This window comes from Podarcis liolepis (genome assembly GCF_965112155.1).
Source record: "Podarcis liolepis genome assembly, chromosome: 1".
NCBI classification, from domain to species: Eukaryota; Metazoa; Chordata; class Lepidosauria; order Squamata; family Lacertidae; genus Podarcis; species Podarcis liolepis.
Genome location: NC_139554.1, coordinates 119,684,989 through 119,703,327, shown reverse-complemented (window position 1 = coordinate 119,703,327; position 18,339 = coordinate 119,684,989). Strand labels below are relative to the sequence as shown.

Genomic DNA, 18,339 nt, shown 5'->3' with positions numbered 1-18,339 from the left:
CAGTGGTAGCTCGGGTTACATACGCTTCAGGTTACAGACGCTTCAGGTTACAGACTCCGCTAACCCAGAAATAGTAGCTCGGGTTAAGAACTTTGCTTCAGGATGAGAACAGAAATCGTGCGGTAGCAGCGCAGCGGCAGCGGGAGGCCCCATTAGCTAAAGTGGTACCTCAGGTTAAGAACAGTTTCAGGTTAAGAACGGATCTCCAGAATGAATTAAGTTCTTAAACAGAGGTACCACTGTACTGAGCCAGTTTCCCTGGTTCCTTTTTCTTTAGGAATGATGTCTAAGGTTTGTTGGCTGAATGTTGAATGCTAGGTGGTGATAATAACACTCTCACCAGTAGAATAATTGCATCATGGCCATCAATGAAAGTTGATATGAACAGAATAAATGACATAAGAATACGGGAAGGGGAGTGAATACTTTCTAATTTGTATTGGGGAGAGAAAGAATTCAGCCACCTTTTCCTTAACACAGAAGGAGTAATCTCTTAAACAGACAGATATCAGAGATTCATTGGATCTTCCAGCTAGAGTTCTTAATAAAGGAAGAATCAGCCTCTCTTTAGTCCTTACTAAATGAATTGAATAGTAAAAGGGGTCGCTAACATACAATCCTGTCTGACATCTCTAGTGCTTATCGCTGGCTTTTGTCACTTTGGTAGACAAGAAACTTTTCAGAGTTGTCTGTATGCGAATGCAACTAATGAGAGTAATGAAACAAATATAGAATGGAATAACTGCAATTTCCATGAATGGGTAATGAAACAAATACAATCTTTAATAGTGAAAATGATTGGGTGTGTGACTAAATATATACATCTTCTTGCAGACCCTAATAATAACCAGAATTCCACAACCTTTTAAGTAAAATTCTGCCAGCATATAACAGATGATCTCACATTATTTGATTTAACAAATATTTGGATCTGATTTGTCAAAAATAAATGTAACAAATATATAGCGATTCTTACCTTCATTTAGCCAAAACACCTCCAATAGTTCTGCACACTAACAACATGCCATATCATTGTGCCAAAATAAACAAGCAGTTTCTTCTATTACCACAGCCTACTGTATACAAATTAAAATTCCTGAACCCACCTAAAAATCTAGTATGATAAACATTCCTATTATGTAGTGGAACAGTTGTTGCACACAATACATTATTCACTGTGATTTTGCTACAAGATATGTTCATTCCGTTGCACGTTCCAAAACACTCCTCTCAAGTATGCAAGTCAGGTTTATAATTGATTGCAGTGATTGTTGTTTTTTTTGTTATGTTCTTTTCCATTCCAAGAAAGCTAACGTTTTAGTAAAAAATCCCAAAAAAACTGTTTTGAACATATGTGAGAGAACATTCAGGGATGATTGTTGAGTGATGCGGGAAGCTGCACCATAAATTTCACTTCCATACAACTCTAAAAGATACAGGCAGCTTCTGAGGATGAGGATTTTTTTTTATATAAAAAATATTTATTGAATTTTCACAAATTATATAGTCAAACATAATACAAACAAACACAAACAAATATAATTTCAAATCCTTATTTTCTTAAAACTTACTTCGCCGACCTCCTCATACCTCCCCTTTCTACATTCCAATTTCAAATATTTAGTTCAGCAAATTCTCACCCTTAATTTTATCTAATTGTAATCCTTTCTTTTCTTTTAACTTAATCTTTACACCTGTAATCCACTTACTTTCTATAACCGCAACATTTTAACACTCATTAATTTTACAATGTCTCTTTAAATAAATCTTAAATTTCTTCCAATCTTCTTCCACCGTCTCTTTCCCCTGGTCTTGGATTCTGCCAGTCATTTCAGCCCTGAGGATGAGGATTAGGCTGCATTTGCACCATACATTTGAAACACAATGCTCCCCCCCCCAGGGCTGTCTTAAGTAGGGGTCAGCAACCTTTTTCAGCCGTGGGCCGGTCCACCGTCCCTCAGACCATGTGGTGGGCAGGGCTATATTTTGAAAAAAATAATAAATGAATGAATTCCTATGCCCGTCAAATAACCCAGATATGCATTTTAAATAAAAGCACACATTCTACTCATGTAAAAACACCCGGCAGGCCCCACAAATAAACCAGAGATGCATTTTAAATAAAAGGACACATTCTACTCATGTAAAAACACGCTGATTCCTGGACTGTCCGTGGGCTAGATTGAGAAGGAGATTGCCACATCTGGCCCCCGGCCTTAGGTTGCCTACCCCTGGTCTTAAGCATATGCGGTGCCGGGGTGCAAAGATCTGCCCGGCGCCCCTCCCAGTTGCCCAGTCCCAGGTGCACAGAAGGCCGGAGCCGGCCGGCTGCCTCAGCGTCTTCCTGGCTCTGTCGCTTCCGAACTCGCAGCGCAGAGCCTCCTGCAGCAGCAGAGCCCGCCGTGGCACTCTGACCGATGGGTGGGCTCTGCCCCGGACTCAACTCTCGTGCCTCGGACTCTTGACCTGGCGCCCCTGAGATCCCAGCGCCCAGGTGCCCCACACCCCTAGCACCTATGGGTAAGACGGTCCTGCTTCCCCACACCCAATGAAATATGGAAACTGTAGTTTGCCTCACACAGAGCTGCAGTTCCCAGCACCCTTAACAAGCTACAGATCCTAGGATTCTTTGGTGAAGCGTGCGCTTCATATTGTGTATTCAGCCATAGTCTTGTTCCCTCTTTCTCTGCCAACAGTGCACCGCCACTTCTGACTCTTTCTGAGTTTCTTCTTCTGCAATTCCTTAGGCCCCTCTTTCTTTGTCTGATGTTTCTCCATGGCCCCTCTTTCATTGACCATTCATTTCCACAACTTCCTGTCACGCTTAACCTTCTTTTCCACCTCTTTCCCCTAGGCTTCTACCTTCCCCTCAGTAGCCTACACCACATCCTTCAGCCTTTATGCCTCTCTGGTCACTTAGATCCCCTATCTTTCTTCTCACTCTGTTTACCAGTACTTTGTTTTGTGGTGGGATGGTCTGTTAGTTAATGAATTTTGGAAACAGATTGGTATAGAAATATCTGGAATTGTGGGTAGGAAGGTGGGGATATCTAAATCAATGGTTCTTATTAGTCTGAGTAGCACCAAATTAAAAACAAAAGAGGAATGTAAATGGGTAAAATTGACGGTAACTGCAGCCAGACAGTTTATAGAGAGTAACTGGGAAAATACAGAAGAGCTAGGGGTGAACCAATGGAGGGGGAAAAACTGAATAATATTATAATTTTAGAATATCTAACTGTGAAGATACACAGAATGAAAGGGTTTAAGGTCAGTGAGAAAGAGGAGGATTGGTTTGGGAAGATATTGAATTATTTGGGTAGGTGTGAACAATTTGGGGCAATTAAAATGTGAAAAGTTAAATAAACCTTGTGGATGGAGGAGTGTTAATGTATATAAAATTGTGCATATGGTTGATTTGAATATGTTATTATTGATTATGTATACCCAATGTATCAGCTGCCTGGGGTGTTTCACTGTTTGTGTTTGGTTGTTGGGAAAAAATAAAAATTGTTTAAACTGCCCCCCCCCAAACAACAACACCCAGTACTTTGCTTGCTTCCTAACCCCTCCTTTCCCTAGCCTCCCTGTCAGGTTTTCCTAGAAAGAGGGACCTTGAAACTGACTTGTTCCACACATATTTTATCATCCAGCCCTTTGCAGCCCCAGCAGTCAGAATGATCACGAATTACTGATTAGGCTTGATGTGAGACATGCAGCTATATCTCTTGTTTTTCTTAAATTAATTATAGCTGCAGGGGTCTCCAATTGCTATCAGAATCACAGTGCACAGGGAGGGAAGATGAGGGACCTCTAAGGCTCCTTGGGTTCTCCCTAGCCTGGAGAATCAGCAGCTTCACTGGGTAACTTGGCTCTTCTACAGAAAGTGGGATGTGATTATAAGACTGCTTCATTTTGGATCCTATTGTTCTAGGACCAATCAGACTGCTGCATTTTGGATCCTATTGTTCTAGGACCAATCAGACTGCTGCATTTTGGATCCTATTCAACTCAGTACATAACAGACTCCGAAGGGGTAGTGGTCTCCTGGGCAGTGAGAGGCAAGGGGGCATCTTTTGGGGGGGGGGAAACTTTGAAAGAGTGATCTAAAATTTACAACTTGTTTTTCCTCGAAGGAGAACTACCTGTGGCTTCGCCACCCCCTGTGCTTACATCTTAATGCCAGGCAGGGGAGAATAGATGGGAAGGGGATGTACACCTTTTCACATCTTGCGTCCCCCCCCCCCAAGTTGGCTTTGATGCTAAGATGGAGATGGGGGCCTCAAGGGGACCAGCTCTGGAAGAGCAGAAGGTGAGCTAGACACCTCTTTCTGCCCACCAGTTATCTTTGAATTATGGTTAGCCAGCAACGGATGACACAGAACAGTTTGGGGGCGAAAGCAAGAAGTCTAAACTCTGCCATTTTCACGGTAGTCCATCGCTCGTTTTCCGAGGAGCCAAACGGTAGGGCCAAACAGAGGGTTGCTGGTGTGTCAAGTCACCCCCCACAAAAAGTATTTAAAGCACGTACTCCCTGCAAGGAACCTTGGGAACTGTAGTTTGTTAAGAGTGATGGGAATTGTAGATCTATGAGGTGTTCCCAGGATTCCTTAGAAGAAAGCCATGGTGTGAATGCGACAAAGGTCTAACATGAGAAGCAGCCCCTTGTCCACCCGATTTTGTGGTCCCTTGTCATGGGGATGTATTAAAAAATTGCTGGTGGTCAAGGGAGGAAAAGGGAGAGCACCGGCAGTCAGTGGACTTGTTTTTGCGTGTTTGCGTGTTTGTTTTGCACAGCAGCCGCAGAACGGGGGCATATCAGCAGGTGAGGCCATCAAATTTCGGCAACACTTAAAGGCCCACAACCTTTCATGAACCTCCATTGCATGGTCTAGAAGCTAGAGCCTGCCCTGGGCATAGAAATGACCAGTTTGCACACTGGATTTCCCTGCCACCATTAAGGGAGGGAGAGAGAGGTAGCTTTCACGGTCACCTAGGAGACTAGGGTAGCCTTAGAGAATGCAGCAGCTAGAGGGAAAGGAGAATGGTTAAAACTCCCAGACATTCATCAACAAGGAAAAGCTCTCTCTCTCTCTCTCTCTCTCTCTCTCTCTCTCTCTCTCTCTCTCTCTCTCTCTCTTTCTCCCTTTCCCTGGCCCTTTACTATATAAAGAGTGTCCTAGCATCTCAGCCTCCCTTCTCCTCCTTCCAAGAGTGCGAGTGGTAGAGTCATCTTACCTCCGCCAAGTATGTTCTGCTCCCAATAAATTCTTTACATAGGAGATCTTTTCCTGAACAACAGCAGAGGGGGGGGATGACACAAAACCAAACCTCCTCTCAAAAACTGTGCATGTTAAAAAAATAAATAATAGAGGGGGAAAGTTTGAGCGGAGAGAGTGAAGTGAGTTCTGATTCGGTTGTTTACCATCAATCACGCTATTTCTTGCCAGGGACTGGATGATTATGAGCCTCAAGAAACTGAAAAGGGGCAGGAAAAAACGTGGAGGCAGCATTCTTCCTATTTAAAGCTGCATCACTTTGGAGGGGGGGGGGTGTTTGCAGACTCTGCGAGAGCTAGTGCAGTTTTTTCTTTTCTCTTTTTTTTAAAGCAAGCAAGCATCGGGAACTGGCAGACTTCTTTTCTGTTTCATCCTGCGTGAGTGCTGAAAGGAAAAGAGCTGGCTTCATGGTGTTCAAATAATATTTTTACACTTTTTTTTGCATCCCCCCCACCCCGCCCGCCCCAGGAGGAGGATATACATGTCTAATATTTAGACATGATGGCAACCTGGACTCAAAGAAGAACTTTGGTCATTCTTATTGCTTTTCTAGGATGTTTGCGAACAATACGAACACAAGAGGAAGAAGAGTTCGAAGGGGGTGAGTTATTTTCTTCCAGTTCTTCTTCTTTTGTTGCTTGCATACGTTGAGTAACAGTGGATCGGGAAGACTGGAAGGGGCTGTTGTGTGCGTGTGTCAGTGTGGTCTCTCCCCTGTGTGTCACTGTTGTGAAATGGGGGCTGGAAAAGAAACGGGCTGGAGATGGATTTTAAAAGTTGAAACGTCTTTTGCTTTCTGTGCAAACACGGGAGTAAGTAAAGAACAATGAAATATGCAACAAAGCAAACGAGAGGGGGGAAAAAATCTCTGCAGTGAAAAACCCTGTTACTTGGCATTACCCCTCTGGGTGAGATTGTGGAAAGTTTTATTTTGTGTGTGTGTGTGTGTTGCAACAAAAGAGAGTGGTAGGGATGAAACTTTTGGAACATTTTGAGGAGAGAGAGAGAGAAGTAAACACAAGGACTTGGAAGGGTGGAGTCCTTATGCACTGCCTGAACTACATCTGTTTTGTTCCATTCTTTGTTTGAGAGAATTACACAGAACTTTATTCTCCTTTTCTCTGCTTTTCTCTTTCTCTTTTCGGGAGAGAGAGCTGTCTCCCTGTTGCCCAGCGACTTGAGCTTGACGGAATCCAGACTTCTGACATACTGTGCTCCCACCCTTCAGACTTCTGTGTTATCTGGATATTGGCATTTTGTCCCCTGATGTTAGAGAGGACAGGAAGTTAGGAGGCTCGGGTACTTGTCTTCGTGGCATTGGAGATGGTTTCCTTTTCAGCTGGCCTGTTTGCTTCCTATTTGTATCAATTAAAATGCAAATTTTGGGAGGGTTTCATAATAGGTAGATTCTGCTGTCTTAATACATTTTGGCTAGCTGGAAAGTCGCATGTGGCAGTGAAAGTGTCCCTCGTGAGATGTGATATATTTGTCACAAATTGGAACTGAGAATAAGGTGAAACATATATAAAGATTGCTTGCAAACTACTGGATTGCATTGTTAAAACGGTCTTAGCAGGATGCACAATTGTCTTTGTACAGAATGCAGTAAAATGCTTGATACGTGGTTCAGGTTTGAACCAGGTCAGAGGGTTCCCCCCTCCTCTTGCAAAGGAAGACAAGCCTTTTTCCAGTTCTGTACATTGTGCAAGCAGACCGGCAGAGGCTTTATGTAACCTTCTCAGCTGGCTCAAGATGATTTGCACCAGGGCTTCAGACAGAACCGATTTGAAATGGGAAGACAATGGGAAACACACAGCCCGCTCCGAAGCCATCTGTACACAGAGGTGTAATTAGGTTGAGTGGGTTTTACAGAGCGATCCTATGCATGCTTACCTACGAGTAAGTCTTGCTTTTTCCAATAGGTCTAGTTCCCTAGCAAACATGCTTAGGATTGCAACTACAACACCATTTTGTCAAAAGTAGAAAAGGGAAGCTGGAGCACAAAGTTTTAACTTCAAAGTAAATAAGAAAGCATGCTTCCAGCGAGCGAGATTTCTGAAGGGCTAGGTTAGTACATGACATTTGTCTGTTTGTTTCTGTTATGGAAACCCTGGGGTGAGCCAGGGATGTTGCATTGCAACACATTTGCTAATGGATATTACACGCGGAGAGGTTTTAAACTGAGCAGATGAGGATGACTTGGCAGGCCAGAATGTGAACTATTTTATGGCATGACCGTAGCCTATTCGGTTATTGTCCTTTCTGCCTAGCGGTTTTACTACACGTTTAAAACTATATGAGTTGCCTTGGATTCAAGACTTGGAGGAGCACATCTGCAACCTCATTTTCACAGGAAACACCAGCTTGTTTTGTGGTAGGGATTATCTAATGACACGATCCATGATGCAGAAAGCGTGTGTTTTGTAAGTCATTGTAGTAGTTTTATTTAATGTGGGATTACAGCAAGGCCAGCCAATGCGTGGCATATTGGCCAGCCAGCTGTGGGTGTTGCTGATTCCCTAGCTTGCTACTTTTGCTGCTGCCTCTACACTAGGGTATGTTGCAGTCCCAGATGGCAATGTGGTGTCTGGAGGCAGCACTGGGAGTATAGCTCCCATAGGATTAGGAAACTAGAATCTTCCCTAAAGATTCCTCTGGACACATGCCTCCTGGTTCCTAGGCCTTTATGGTAGCGTTGTCTCTGCATATTTCCAAAAGTGCCTGCTCTGAAGTGGAACAGGCTGTTCCCTTAAACTGGACAATTTGTGAGATGTGCTGGCGAGTTTTTAAGATCCTGCACCTTTCCAGACCTCCTCAGCTCCTCAGCTCCAGCTGGGTTGGCATCGTTTGCTACTATTCTGGTTGAGTTCTGTTGACTGCACTCATCCTTAATGTGGGTATGGATGGCTGGAGGTCTCACTTTTCTTCAACAGAAGTGCTGAAAGTCAGGTGGGATGCTATCCCACTTCTTTTTAGGGAGTTCTCTGTCTAGGGACGCGGGTGGTGCTGTGGGTTAAACCACAGAGCCTAGGACTTGCCAATCAGAAGGCCCGCGGTTCAAATCCCCGCGACGGGGTGAGCTCCCATTGCTCGGTCCTGTCTCCTGCCAACCTAGCAGTTTGAAAGCACGTCAAAGTGCAAGTAGATAAATAGGTACCGCTCTGGCAGGAAGGTAAACGGCGTTTCTGTGTGCTGCTCTGGTTCGCCAGAAGTGGCTTAGTCATGCTGGCCACATGACCCGGAAGCTGTACACCAGCTCCCTCAGCCAATATAGCGAGATGAGTGCCGCAACCCCAGAGTCGGTCACAACTGGACCTAATGGTCAGGGGTCCCTTTACCTTTACTATGACTTCTTCGCTAGTTTTCAGGATGACATAGTTGAATGTGGCCTAACCGCACCACTTACGTTGAATTTAGATTCTGTTTAGATGATTTATAGCCCATCCTTTGTACAAGCCAAAGGGTGGTTTACAGCAAAATCAAACCGGTCCAAAACAATGCAAAAAATAGCACAACCTCTAAATGCATAAAACAACTCACATCGATTTACTAATAGCAGCAGCAGTGCACTAATCAATTTATCCAATCAAGTCTCCTCTTCCTCCAAACGCCTGCTGAAAGGGGGACATTTTAACCAATCGCCTGCACTTATATAGAGATGAGGCCTAGCACACTTCTGCAGGGATGGAGTTCTACATACTTATTTATAAGATTTATATCCTGTGTTTCTCCATAAGGCCTCAGGGCAGGTTACAACACTCTAACATGCATTTTTATAAGATAAAGATAAAACTGTTAAAATTAGAAAACAAGTAAAACCATTCTAAATGCAACGGAACAGTATAAAGGTAAAGGTACCTTAACTGGTAAAGGTCAGGGTATGATGAAAGCTGTACAATGAAGGTGCCAGACACACCACTGTGGGGAAGGAGTTACACAATTTAGGGGCTGCCACAGAGAAGGCCTTCTTCTGGGCTGCCAGTCCCCACACTTCTGAGGGCAGCAGAACTGCCAAGAGTGTCCTTCTGCTGATCTCCATCCCTGAGAACATACCCTCCAACATTTCTCCAATGAAAATAGGGACGTCCCATTCCATAATGATAATTTTACTATTTATACCCCACACATCTTACTAGGTGGCCCCAGCCACATAATAAAACATTAAACATTAAAAAAACCCTTCCTTATACAACATTGTCTTCAGACAGCTTGGGCATCAGATAACTCCATAGCCTCCAACATTTCTCCAATGAAAATAGGGACATCCTAAGGAAAAGTGGGACATGCCAGGATCAAATCAGAAACCAGGACAGCTCCTCTAAATCAGGGGACGTCCCTGGAAAACAGGGACACTTGGAGGGTCTGTGAGAAGGTTAATTGGGATAGAGAAGTTCTTTCAGGTATTTGTGGCCTAAGTTGCTTAATGCTTTAAGCACTAACATGAGCACCTTGAACTGGACCCAGGAGCAAACTGGCAACCAGTGTAGCTGTATGAAGACGGGGGTTACGTGTGCTCTAAATGGAACTCCAGCCAGTAATCTGGCTGCTGCATCTTTGACAGTTGAAATTTTGTTATGGTTTCCAAGAGAAGACCCATGTAGAGCGCAGTGCAGTCATCTAGTCTGGAGGTTATCAGAGCATGGAGAACAGTGGCCAAGTCATCACAGGAGGTGCCACTGGAAAGGCCCTGCCCCAGACCTTCCACGCCATATACCTCACCCCACATTTCCTCCCATATAGGCAGTTGCCAGATGTTTCTCTCTTCTCTACTTTGGGAGTTCTGGCCTACTCAGACTTCACCTCTGCTCATTTTAATACACTGAATCCAGCGCTGTGGTGATTATTTGAGCTTGATTGCAAAGGGTTGACTTTCATGAACCGTGAAGGCAAGTTATGACCTATTTTCTGTTCAGTTTTGTTTAAGCCAGGGGTTGTCAAACTGGTCCCTACCACCCACTAGTTGGTGTTTCAGGATTCTAGGTGGTTCAGTAGGGGATTCTACAGCACAAGCTAAATCGTCCTTCCATTAAGGGCTGTAGTTAAATAATATCTGGGGGAATCACAGGTTCCCCATCTCTCCCTTGCAGAATTGAAAGGTACAGTATTTATCTTTTTTTCTGTTTCTGCCCGGTTTCTCACATGGAACCTTTCGTGTGTTAGGCGAACGTGATAACCACTACACTACGGAAACTTGCATATAGGTACAGTATTTATAAAGTCTGTGATGAAACTGCTGGAAAAGCTTCTTTGCGTGGAGAGATCCACATTAGAAACTTCTCATCATCAGGCTGGCCCCAGAATGCCAAGGAGGTGCACAGGCTCTGATGAGCACGGGGGAATTCTAGACATTGCGCTAAATGCACTGGTGCCAGCAAAAAGGCACCCATGCCTTCAGCTCACCACTGTCTTGCATCCATACAGTACCCATGCTCTGACATTGTAGTACAGGGGAATCTTGGTTCTTGAACTTAATCCGTTCTGGGAGTACGTTCGACTTCCGAAACTGTTCAAAAACCAAGGTGTGGCTTCTGATCGGCTGCAGGAGTTTCCTGCATTCACGCATCTGCCATGTCGGATGTTTGGCTTCCGAAAAACGTTCGCAAACCGGAACACTTATTTCCGGGTTTGCAACGTTCAGGAGCCAATTTGTTCGTCAGCTAAGCCGTTCGAGAACTAAGGGACCACTGTATTGAGTTTTCCTTCCTTTACTCAACAACGTTGGCTGACATAGGCAGGATCTGAAGGAAACATGGAACATTGTGACATCAGCGCATGGGTAAGTTCTATTGGACAGGGGAGGGGAACTTTCAGACCGTGGGGCCTCCCCATTCTTCCCACAACCTTCCCTGCTCTCTCTCTCTCAATGCCCCCGTATGGAAATTTGATTGTTTTAAGAAAAGCTTCCTTTAGCTGTAATGGGAAACTGTTTTTCAGCTTAACTGCAGCATGGAGCCAGTTGGGTTGAGGAGGGGAAAGGGAAGGGCCCTGTGATTTTCACAAAGACCACCCCCTGCCCCCCAGCAGTTAGACTTGAAAAAGCTCCATGGCTTTTATTTCCAAGGTTAATTCTTGTGTGCACATGGCAGAGAAAATGAGTATATGTGGACAGATGTGTCCAAGAATGAATGGACAGGTGGATGGGCTGGCAAAATGCTAGATACAAGAAGGGTTAAATATGGATGTATGCGGATAAAGGTTTATGTGAGAGAGTGGGAACGCAACAGGCCCCACCCACTTCTAGGAATTTGGCCTCCAGTTGAAAAAAAGTTCCCCATCCCCACACTGTGTGTTATGGATGTGATATGGCAATAGATGTGGTGTTCTGTTCTGGGTGGATGTTTATCGTAGCCTTTAGTTGTGTTTATGAATCACTGCCCTTAGTTACATTAAAGTGTAGACAGGTATGTGTTCTCTTCAGTGCTCTTGCTGATGGCTTGAAAGGTCAATATCAGTACACCTGGAATTAACTAGGAATCAAAGAATCTCATGCAAAATTATACAGTATGTACTGTGTGTGTGTGTGTGTGAGAGAGAGAGAGAGAGAGAGAGAGAGAGAGAGAGAGAGAGAGATGTTTGGGTGTTGTTCAACCAAGTTTTACTCACAGGAACCCCATTAAAATCAAGGGACCTCACTTAGTCATGGTCATTAATTTCATTGGGTCTGCTCTGAGCTAGTTGAATACCACCAATTAAACTTAAAAAACATATATCTGATCACAAAACACAGATCTGTTTACAACTGTGGCAGGTTCTTGGTAGGTGATTTTATAGCCAGTGCTGTTCCTTTAAGCACAGTTATAGTGCTCATACTATGCCTCTTGGGCCGATTGGAAGGTGGGCAGTTTGAATCCATGCAACAGGGTGAACTCCCAATGCTCTGTCCCAGCTCCTGCCAACCTAGCAGTTCAAAAGCATACCACTGCAAGTAGATAAATAGGTACCACTGTGGCAGGAAGGTAAACAGCGTTTCAGTGCTCTCTGGCACTCATTACGGTGTTCCGTTGTGCCAGAAGAGGTTTAGTCATGCTGGCCACATGACCTGGAAGGCTGTCTGTGGACAAACGCCGACTTTCTTGGCCTGAAAAGCAAGATGAGCGCTGAACCCCAAAGTTGCCTTTGACTGGACATTACTATCCAGGGGTCCTTTGCCTTTTACCTTTTACTATGTCAGCATTGGAAATAGTAACAGTATAATGGATGCTATAGATTTTATGCTGTGCTATTATATTTTCTATGACATGAGGAAGGGAAAACAGATGGTTGCTAAACCATGACCTGTAGTAGGCCAATCAGCCATTGAATACTGGACAGTGTGATAGCAGGAACAGCATTTATCAAATCCTTCCACTTTGAATTTGGCATAAGGTTGAACACAGCTGAATCAGTACGTGCTCCGAGGTTGGATTAAGTATAGCTTGGAGACCCTGGTTCAATTGGGGGCCTTGATTACAGCATAATGATCTACAAGCTCCTTTCTGTACAGAGAATACAGAAATTTCACTGAAAAGAATTGGCAAACTATTGCAATAGATCATGACTTCTACTAATGATTTCCAGATCCAGCAAAAAGAAGCAGCAACAGTTGGAAAAATGTGCAATTCCTGCTTTCTCAACAATGACTCCTCTGAAGGATCTGTTTCCCATGGAAAATCATGATATAATATAACTAGGAATGTATTTTTAAAAATGGTATAAAACCAGTGTTGCTGGCACGTGGGGGGAAAGAAGACGACTGGGATGGATTAATGAACCCTACGCGAACCATATTGCAGGCCCCTGAACACTGGAAAATAGGAAGCTGCCTCACCCAATATTGTCTACTCTGACTGGCACCAGCTCTATAGAAGTGCAAGGGACCAGCTTAAAGCAGTGACTTCCCTTTTCCTCTTCCTGCAATCACCATGTTGCTCGAGGATGAGAGAGGCCAGTGGAACATGGCCACTGCCTGCCACTGCCTGCCTGCAATCACATCTAAAGAGTAGATTGAGAACCATTGCATTAGACCTGGGACAAGCACATAAAGCCTGTCTGTTGAGCGTATCCAGGAGAAAAATGTTTCAGAATGTGATCTGGCTTTAACTCTAATGCTCTAATTCCTGTTCCCTCCCCCACTCCAGTTATAAGGCCCCTATGCTATGGGTGGGGAGGAAGATCTGACAGAGGGCCAGATCTGGTACCTTGTGTCCATTGGCACTGGAAGGGCAGAAAGCTGAGAGCCCAGCAGATGTTGGAGCCAATGGCAGATGGGGCAACTAATTCTTGCTTGGCCTCTATCCTTCTCCTTGCTGAGATGTCAGCACTGATGCAAAGGTGGAGAAAGCTGACAGCGCAGGCCTGGACTGAATGTAAGAAAGAAGGCAGGCAGATTAGGGCTGGCTGGGGTTTTGGGGGCAGAGCCTCATCTGCCCTAATGAATCAGCCATCACTGAGCATGCCAAATGTGTTTCTTATGCCTAGCACCCACCAAATCAGAAGTGTGGTCTTTCGTTTGGCAGGTTAAGTTGTATGGGCTTTTCCGCACTTGTGCCAAGAAGGCATGGGTCCGAGCAGTTTTCTGCTTGTTCTGCACTTTCTAGGCATGGGTCTGAGCAATTTTGCCTTTGCCCCTGGAAAACCTGCTCTTTAGTGCTAAATCGGAACAAATGGCAACCTGCGAAAAATCCAATTGCCGTTTGTTCTGATTCAGCACCAAAGATCAGTTATCCCGCGGGAAAAGTGGTGGGAGAAACGCAGGTGTGGATAGGTCCTTAACTTGGGAGTAAGTCCTATGGTTTATTTTGTTGTTGTGACCATCCTGGTCATTTTGACCATCACTAAAAAGAAATATCCGTCCTATCCATACTATGCAGAATGCGCATAGACACACCATTAAAAGACAGCATTAGCTGTACATATATACTTTGAAATGCAAACCAAAACACATGTGTTTCTACATTTCATTGACGATTAGATCTTTACAGTCCACCATATTATCCTTGATGAACATTCTTCTCAGTTTTTGAGTAGCAACCACAAATCTTACATTGAGTTAGTCCTATTGGAAAGAGTGATACTTGCTTCTAAATGAACGATTTGGGCTAAAAGAAGCGATGTGTATATATGTGTGTGTAGATATAGATATAGATGTGAGACATACTTCCTTGGTATTATACCTACATGTGCATATACCTAAAATATCTTGGCTAATGCAAATGTTGCTCTTTTATACCTTTATGCTCCTAATATCCTTTCTTGCCTTGTTACTCCGCAACAGTGTTGCTATTCCCCCAAGAGTAATATCACATTAATTGGCAGCATGCATCTCAAAGGACATTCTTAGCTTTGTGGCATATATGATGCTGTGGTCTAAACCACTGAGCCTAGGGCTTGCCAATTGGAAGGTCAGCGGTTTGAATCCCCACGATAGAGTGAGCTCCCGTTTCTCGGTCCCTGCTCCTGCCCACCTAGCAGTTCAAAAGCACGTCAAAGTGCAAGTAGATAAATAGGTACCACTCTGGAGGGAAGGTAAATGGTGTTTCTGTGTGCTGCTCTGGTTCACCAGAAGCGGCTTAGTCATGCTGGCCACATGACCTGGAAAAACTGTCTGTGGACAAATGTCGGCTCCCTCGGCCAGTAAAGCGAGATGAGCGCCGCAAACCCAGAGATGTTCGCGACTGGACTTAATGGTCAGGGGTCCTTTACCTTTTTAATGTACCATTTTTATTAGCACAGAATTATTGGGCCTTGCTACAAAATGTCCTATTTTCATATTATTTTCCATACCAGCAATCCCCCCACCAAACCCCATGGAAAACCGAAACCTCTGCCAAAAAGCAGCTATTTTGCTATATGCTTACCTAGGAAAACCCAGCTCAGAGGTAGCATCTGTTTTTAAGTAGAACCCACCCAAATTTCCAGCTGAGCTAATTGAGCCACAGGAGGTTAAATGGCTTAGCCATGATGATGGGGATTAGAACCTCTAGCAGCCCCTTGTTTTCTCTCTCTCGCTTATTTCAGTGATTAGACCACACAGGATCTGTTGCTTTATGAGACATCCTAAATAATGGCTTCTTTTGTGAATGTGTGTGTTGCAGAGGGAGGCAGAGGGGCTTCTGGATGCAAAGCCAACTGTTTACAATGTGGCAACTCGTATGCAACTTGTATATCATAAAAAGTGGGCCGTAAAAGAGGCACATCAAATTCCAGCTAACGAGCATGTTTCAAACGCCGGATGTGTGTTTTTTGCCCCCCCATTCTTAAGTTGTTTTCTAGATGACTGAAGGTCGGATCCAGACATGTACTGGAGGAATACATCCTGGCAATGGTGCTGTTCATGATTTTTTGCGCTATAGCTAGTGGAAGTCAAGTGACTTTATAAATGTGTATAAACCTCTGGACCATGAAATACTGAGCAGTGAGCAAACATGTACAGAAGTCCATTGGAGGTGCCATCATAAAACAGGTTTAGAACATAAGGAGCAATGTACAAGAGCTAGTGCAAGAGATTGCAAAATTCCCGGCATCAGTGGAAGGACACCTCTAGGGTTCGGTTCTTTTCTCATGCTAGGAGCCCAAGTAGAGTCAGAAAAAGCTGTGTACAGAAGAGCGCCTCTGGATCCAGCCCTGAATGTTTAACATGCCAGTTGAGCACAGCTTGGGTGGATCTATACACAGGGGGGGGGGGGAACGCTATAAGTAAGTCAGAAATTAAATTGTTATAACAAAGGGGAAAAAACGCTATGTAGAATCTCAAATAATTTTTTTTTGCTCTCCAGCGCCATCTGGTGCTGCATGTTTATAACACATTCAAAGCACTGTTTTTTTGTCTAATGTAGCTGAGTCCCTTATGGTCCTTGAAAAAGGTCTCAGTCATGGTAACGAACCAATGTGTTTCAAGAGCATTTGTTAGGATTATTTTGCAACAACTAGAAAGTTGGAGCCAGGGGTGCCAACTTGAATAAAATATGGTGGGGGCCCAGGTAACCAATCACATGACGCAGTGCGCACACACCATTTGAATGGGACGGCCAATCAACTTAGTGGGAGTCTGGCCTCCTCCGCGGCCGCTAGGTGTTGGCTCCTAGGATTGGAGCTGGGTCCCTTTGAAAGGATTTCAGATTGTATTTGCAGTGCTGATTCCCCAGGAAAGGTCCTAGCTCAGAGCTAGAGCTTTGCCTACGGAGGGTCTCAGGTTCAGCATCACTAGGTAGGGCTGGGGTTATTGTCTGCCTGAAACTCAGGAGACGTGCTGGTAGCCTGATGTGCCTGATGCTATATAGCACCCTATCATGTTCCTATCTTATATTGGTCTTATGATCCTAGGCATGTCACGATGTATGCTATAGAAAGCCACAATGGATATGAGAATCTTTTTTCTCTACTGCATAGTTGTTTCCCCTTGATGACCCTTTTATGGTGTATTTCTTTACAACATCAACTTTGTTGGACTGATCATGTTGTGTGGATGCCTGGCTATCGTATTCCAAAGCAACTACAGTGGTACCTCGGGTTACAGACGCTTCAGGTTGCAGACTCAGCTAACCCAGAAATAGTACCTCGGGTTAAGAACTTTGCTTCAGGATGAAAACAGAAATTGTGTGGTGGCGGCACAGAGGCAGCGGGAGGCCCCATTAGCTAAAGTGGTACCTCAGGTTAAGAACAGCTTCAGGTTAAGAAAGGACCTCCAGAACAAATTAAGTTCTTAACCCGAGGTACCACTGTACTCTGTTCCGAACTTAAAAATGGAAAGTGTAATGCTGGTGGTCAACAAAAGAGGTTCAAAGACTCTCTCAAGGCAAATCTAAAAAAATGTAGTATAAGCACCAACAACTGGGAAACACTGGCCTGTCAGTGCTCCAATTGGAGAACAGCCTTTACCAAAGGTGTCGTGGGCTTTGAAGACACTCGAAGTCGGGACGAAAGTGAAAAACGTGCTAAGAGGAAGGCATGCTTGGCAGACCCTCACCGTTATCAACTCCTGGCTGGAAACCTATGTCCCCACTGTGGAGGGACGTGTGGATCCAGAATTGGCCTCCACAGTCACTTACAGGCTCACTGTGAAAACCGTGTTTATGGAAGACAATCTTACTCGGCCACGAATGATTGCCAAAGAAGAAGAAGACATGTAGTCCTGGGTGCTGCTTGGAACCTCTAATCTTTTGCTAATGAAAATCTATTAAGCAACTTCCTTTAGAAGTTAGAAATCTCTCTGTTCATATACGTGTCATTCTCCCTGACTGTCACCTATTACTTTTGCGAAATGGTCTGTTTCTGATTAGGTGATTAGCAAAACACCCACCGTTATGATTGGCTGGATGTATGTGCAAAGAGGCTGGACCTTATTCACATTTGTGGTGCAGATGTAACAACACAATGTGTCCAAGCATCGATTTCCACCCCCACCCCCCTTTCTTCCTCTGTTGCATGCAGGGATTTCCTCTCTCCTTTTCTATATTGAGGCAAACAATACTGTTGTTCAAACCAGCAAACAAAGATCAGAAACCTGGATGTAATTCTCACATATTGCTGAAGCCTTCTCTTTCCTGGTGTATGCCACGTTAAATAACTCTTCCTTTCTGAAAGGGGATGTACAACCTGAATCACTACTGCAGTTTCCTTAATTAATTTAATTCCACTTACAAATCGCATCCTGGGAAACATCTCAAAGCGATTCAAATTTTAAAAGTCAACAATGAAAATGCATGGAACAATTTCATGTATATAAACAAGTCAGGTTGAATGCAGATACAGACTGATAATAGCCTTGAGCAGAATTTTAACCTTACAGCCGACCACTCCTTATAAAATTCCTGCAACTCAAATCACATTCAGCAACATTTCCTATCTAACAGACAGTCATGGCCTCAAGGTCACGCAGTGAGCTTTGTGGCTGGTGGGAATTTGAACCTAATTTCCCTCAATCCTAGTCCAACCCTCTTTAAGTACTATGCAAACTCAAAAAATGAGGGGTGCTGAAAAGTTGTAACAGGACTTTTGGTTAAATTAATCTAATTTCATTTTACTTGGTAAGTAAAATGTGTACTGAAATTGCATAGAAGCCTTTAAAAATGATTGTCAAGTA

The 18,339-nt window shown here is 44.1% G+C and overlaps 1 protein-coding gene across 2 annotated transcripts in view; it reads left to right on the top strand.

Moving 5' to 3' along the window:
• The first annotated feature begins 5,195 nt into the window (after positions 1–5,195).
• Positions 5,196–18,339, top strand: part of COL5A2 (collagen type V alpha 2 chain) — a 178,271-nt gene continuing 165,127 nt past the window's right edge. Inside the window, exon 1 of one of the 2 annotated variants that reach the window (XM_083467403.1) lies at positions 5,196–5,880. In XM_083467403.1, the coding sequence (XP_083323529.1) occupies positions 5,778–5,880 (103 nt within the window). In that variant the 5' untranslated portion in view covers positions 5,196–5,777. The remainder of the gene's footprint in view (positions 5,881–18,339) is intronic. The other variant, XM_083467402.1, reaches the window with a different exon arrangement.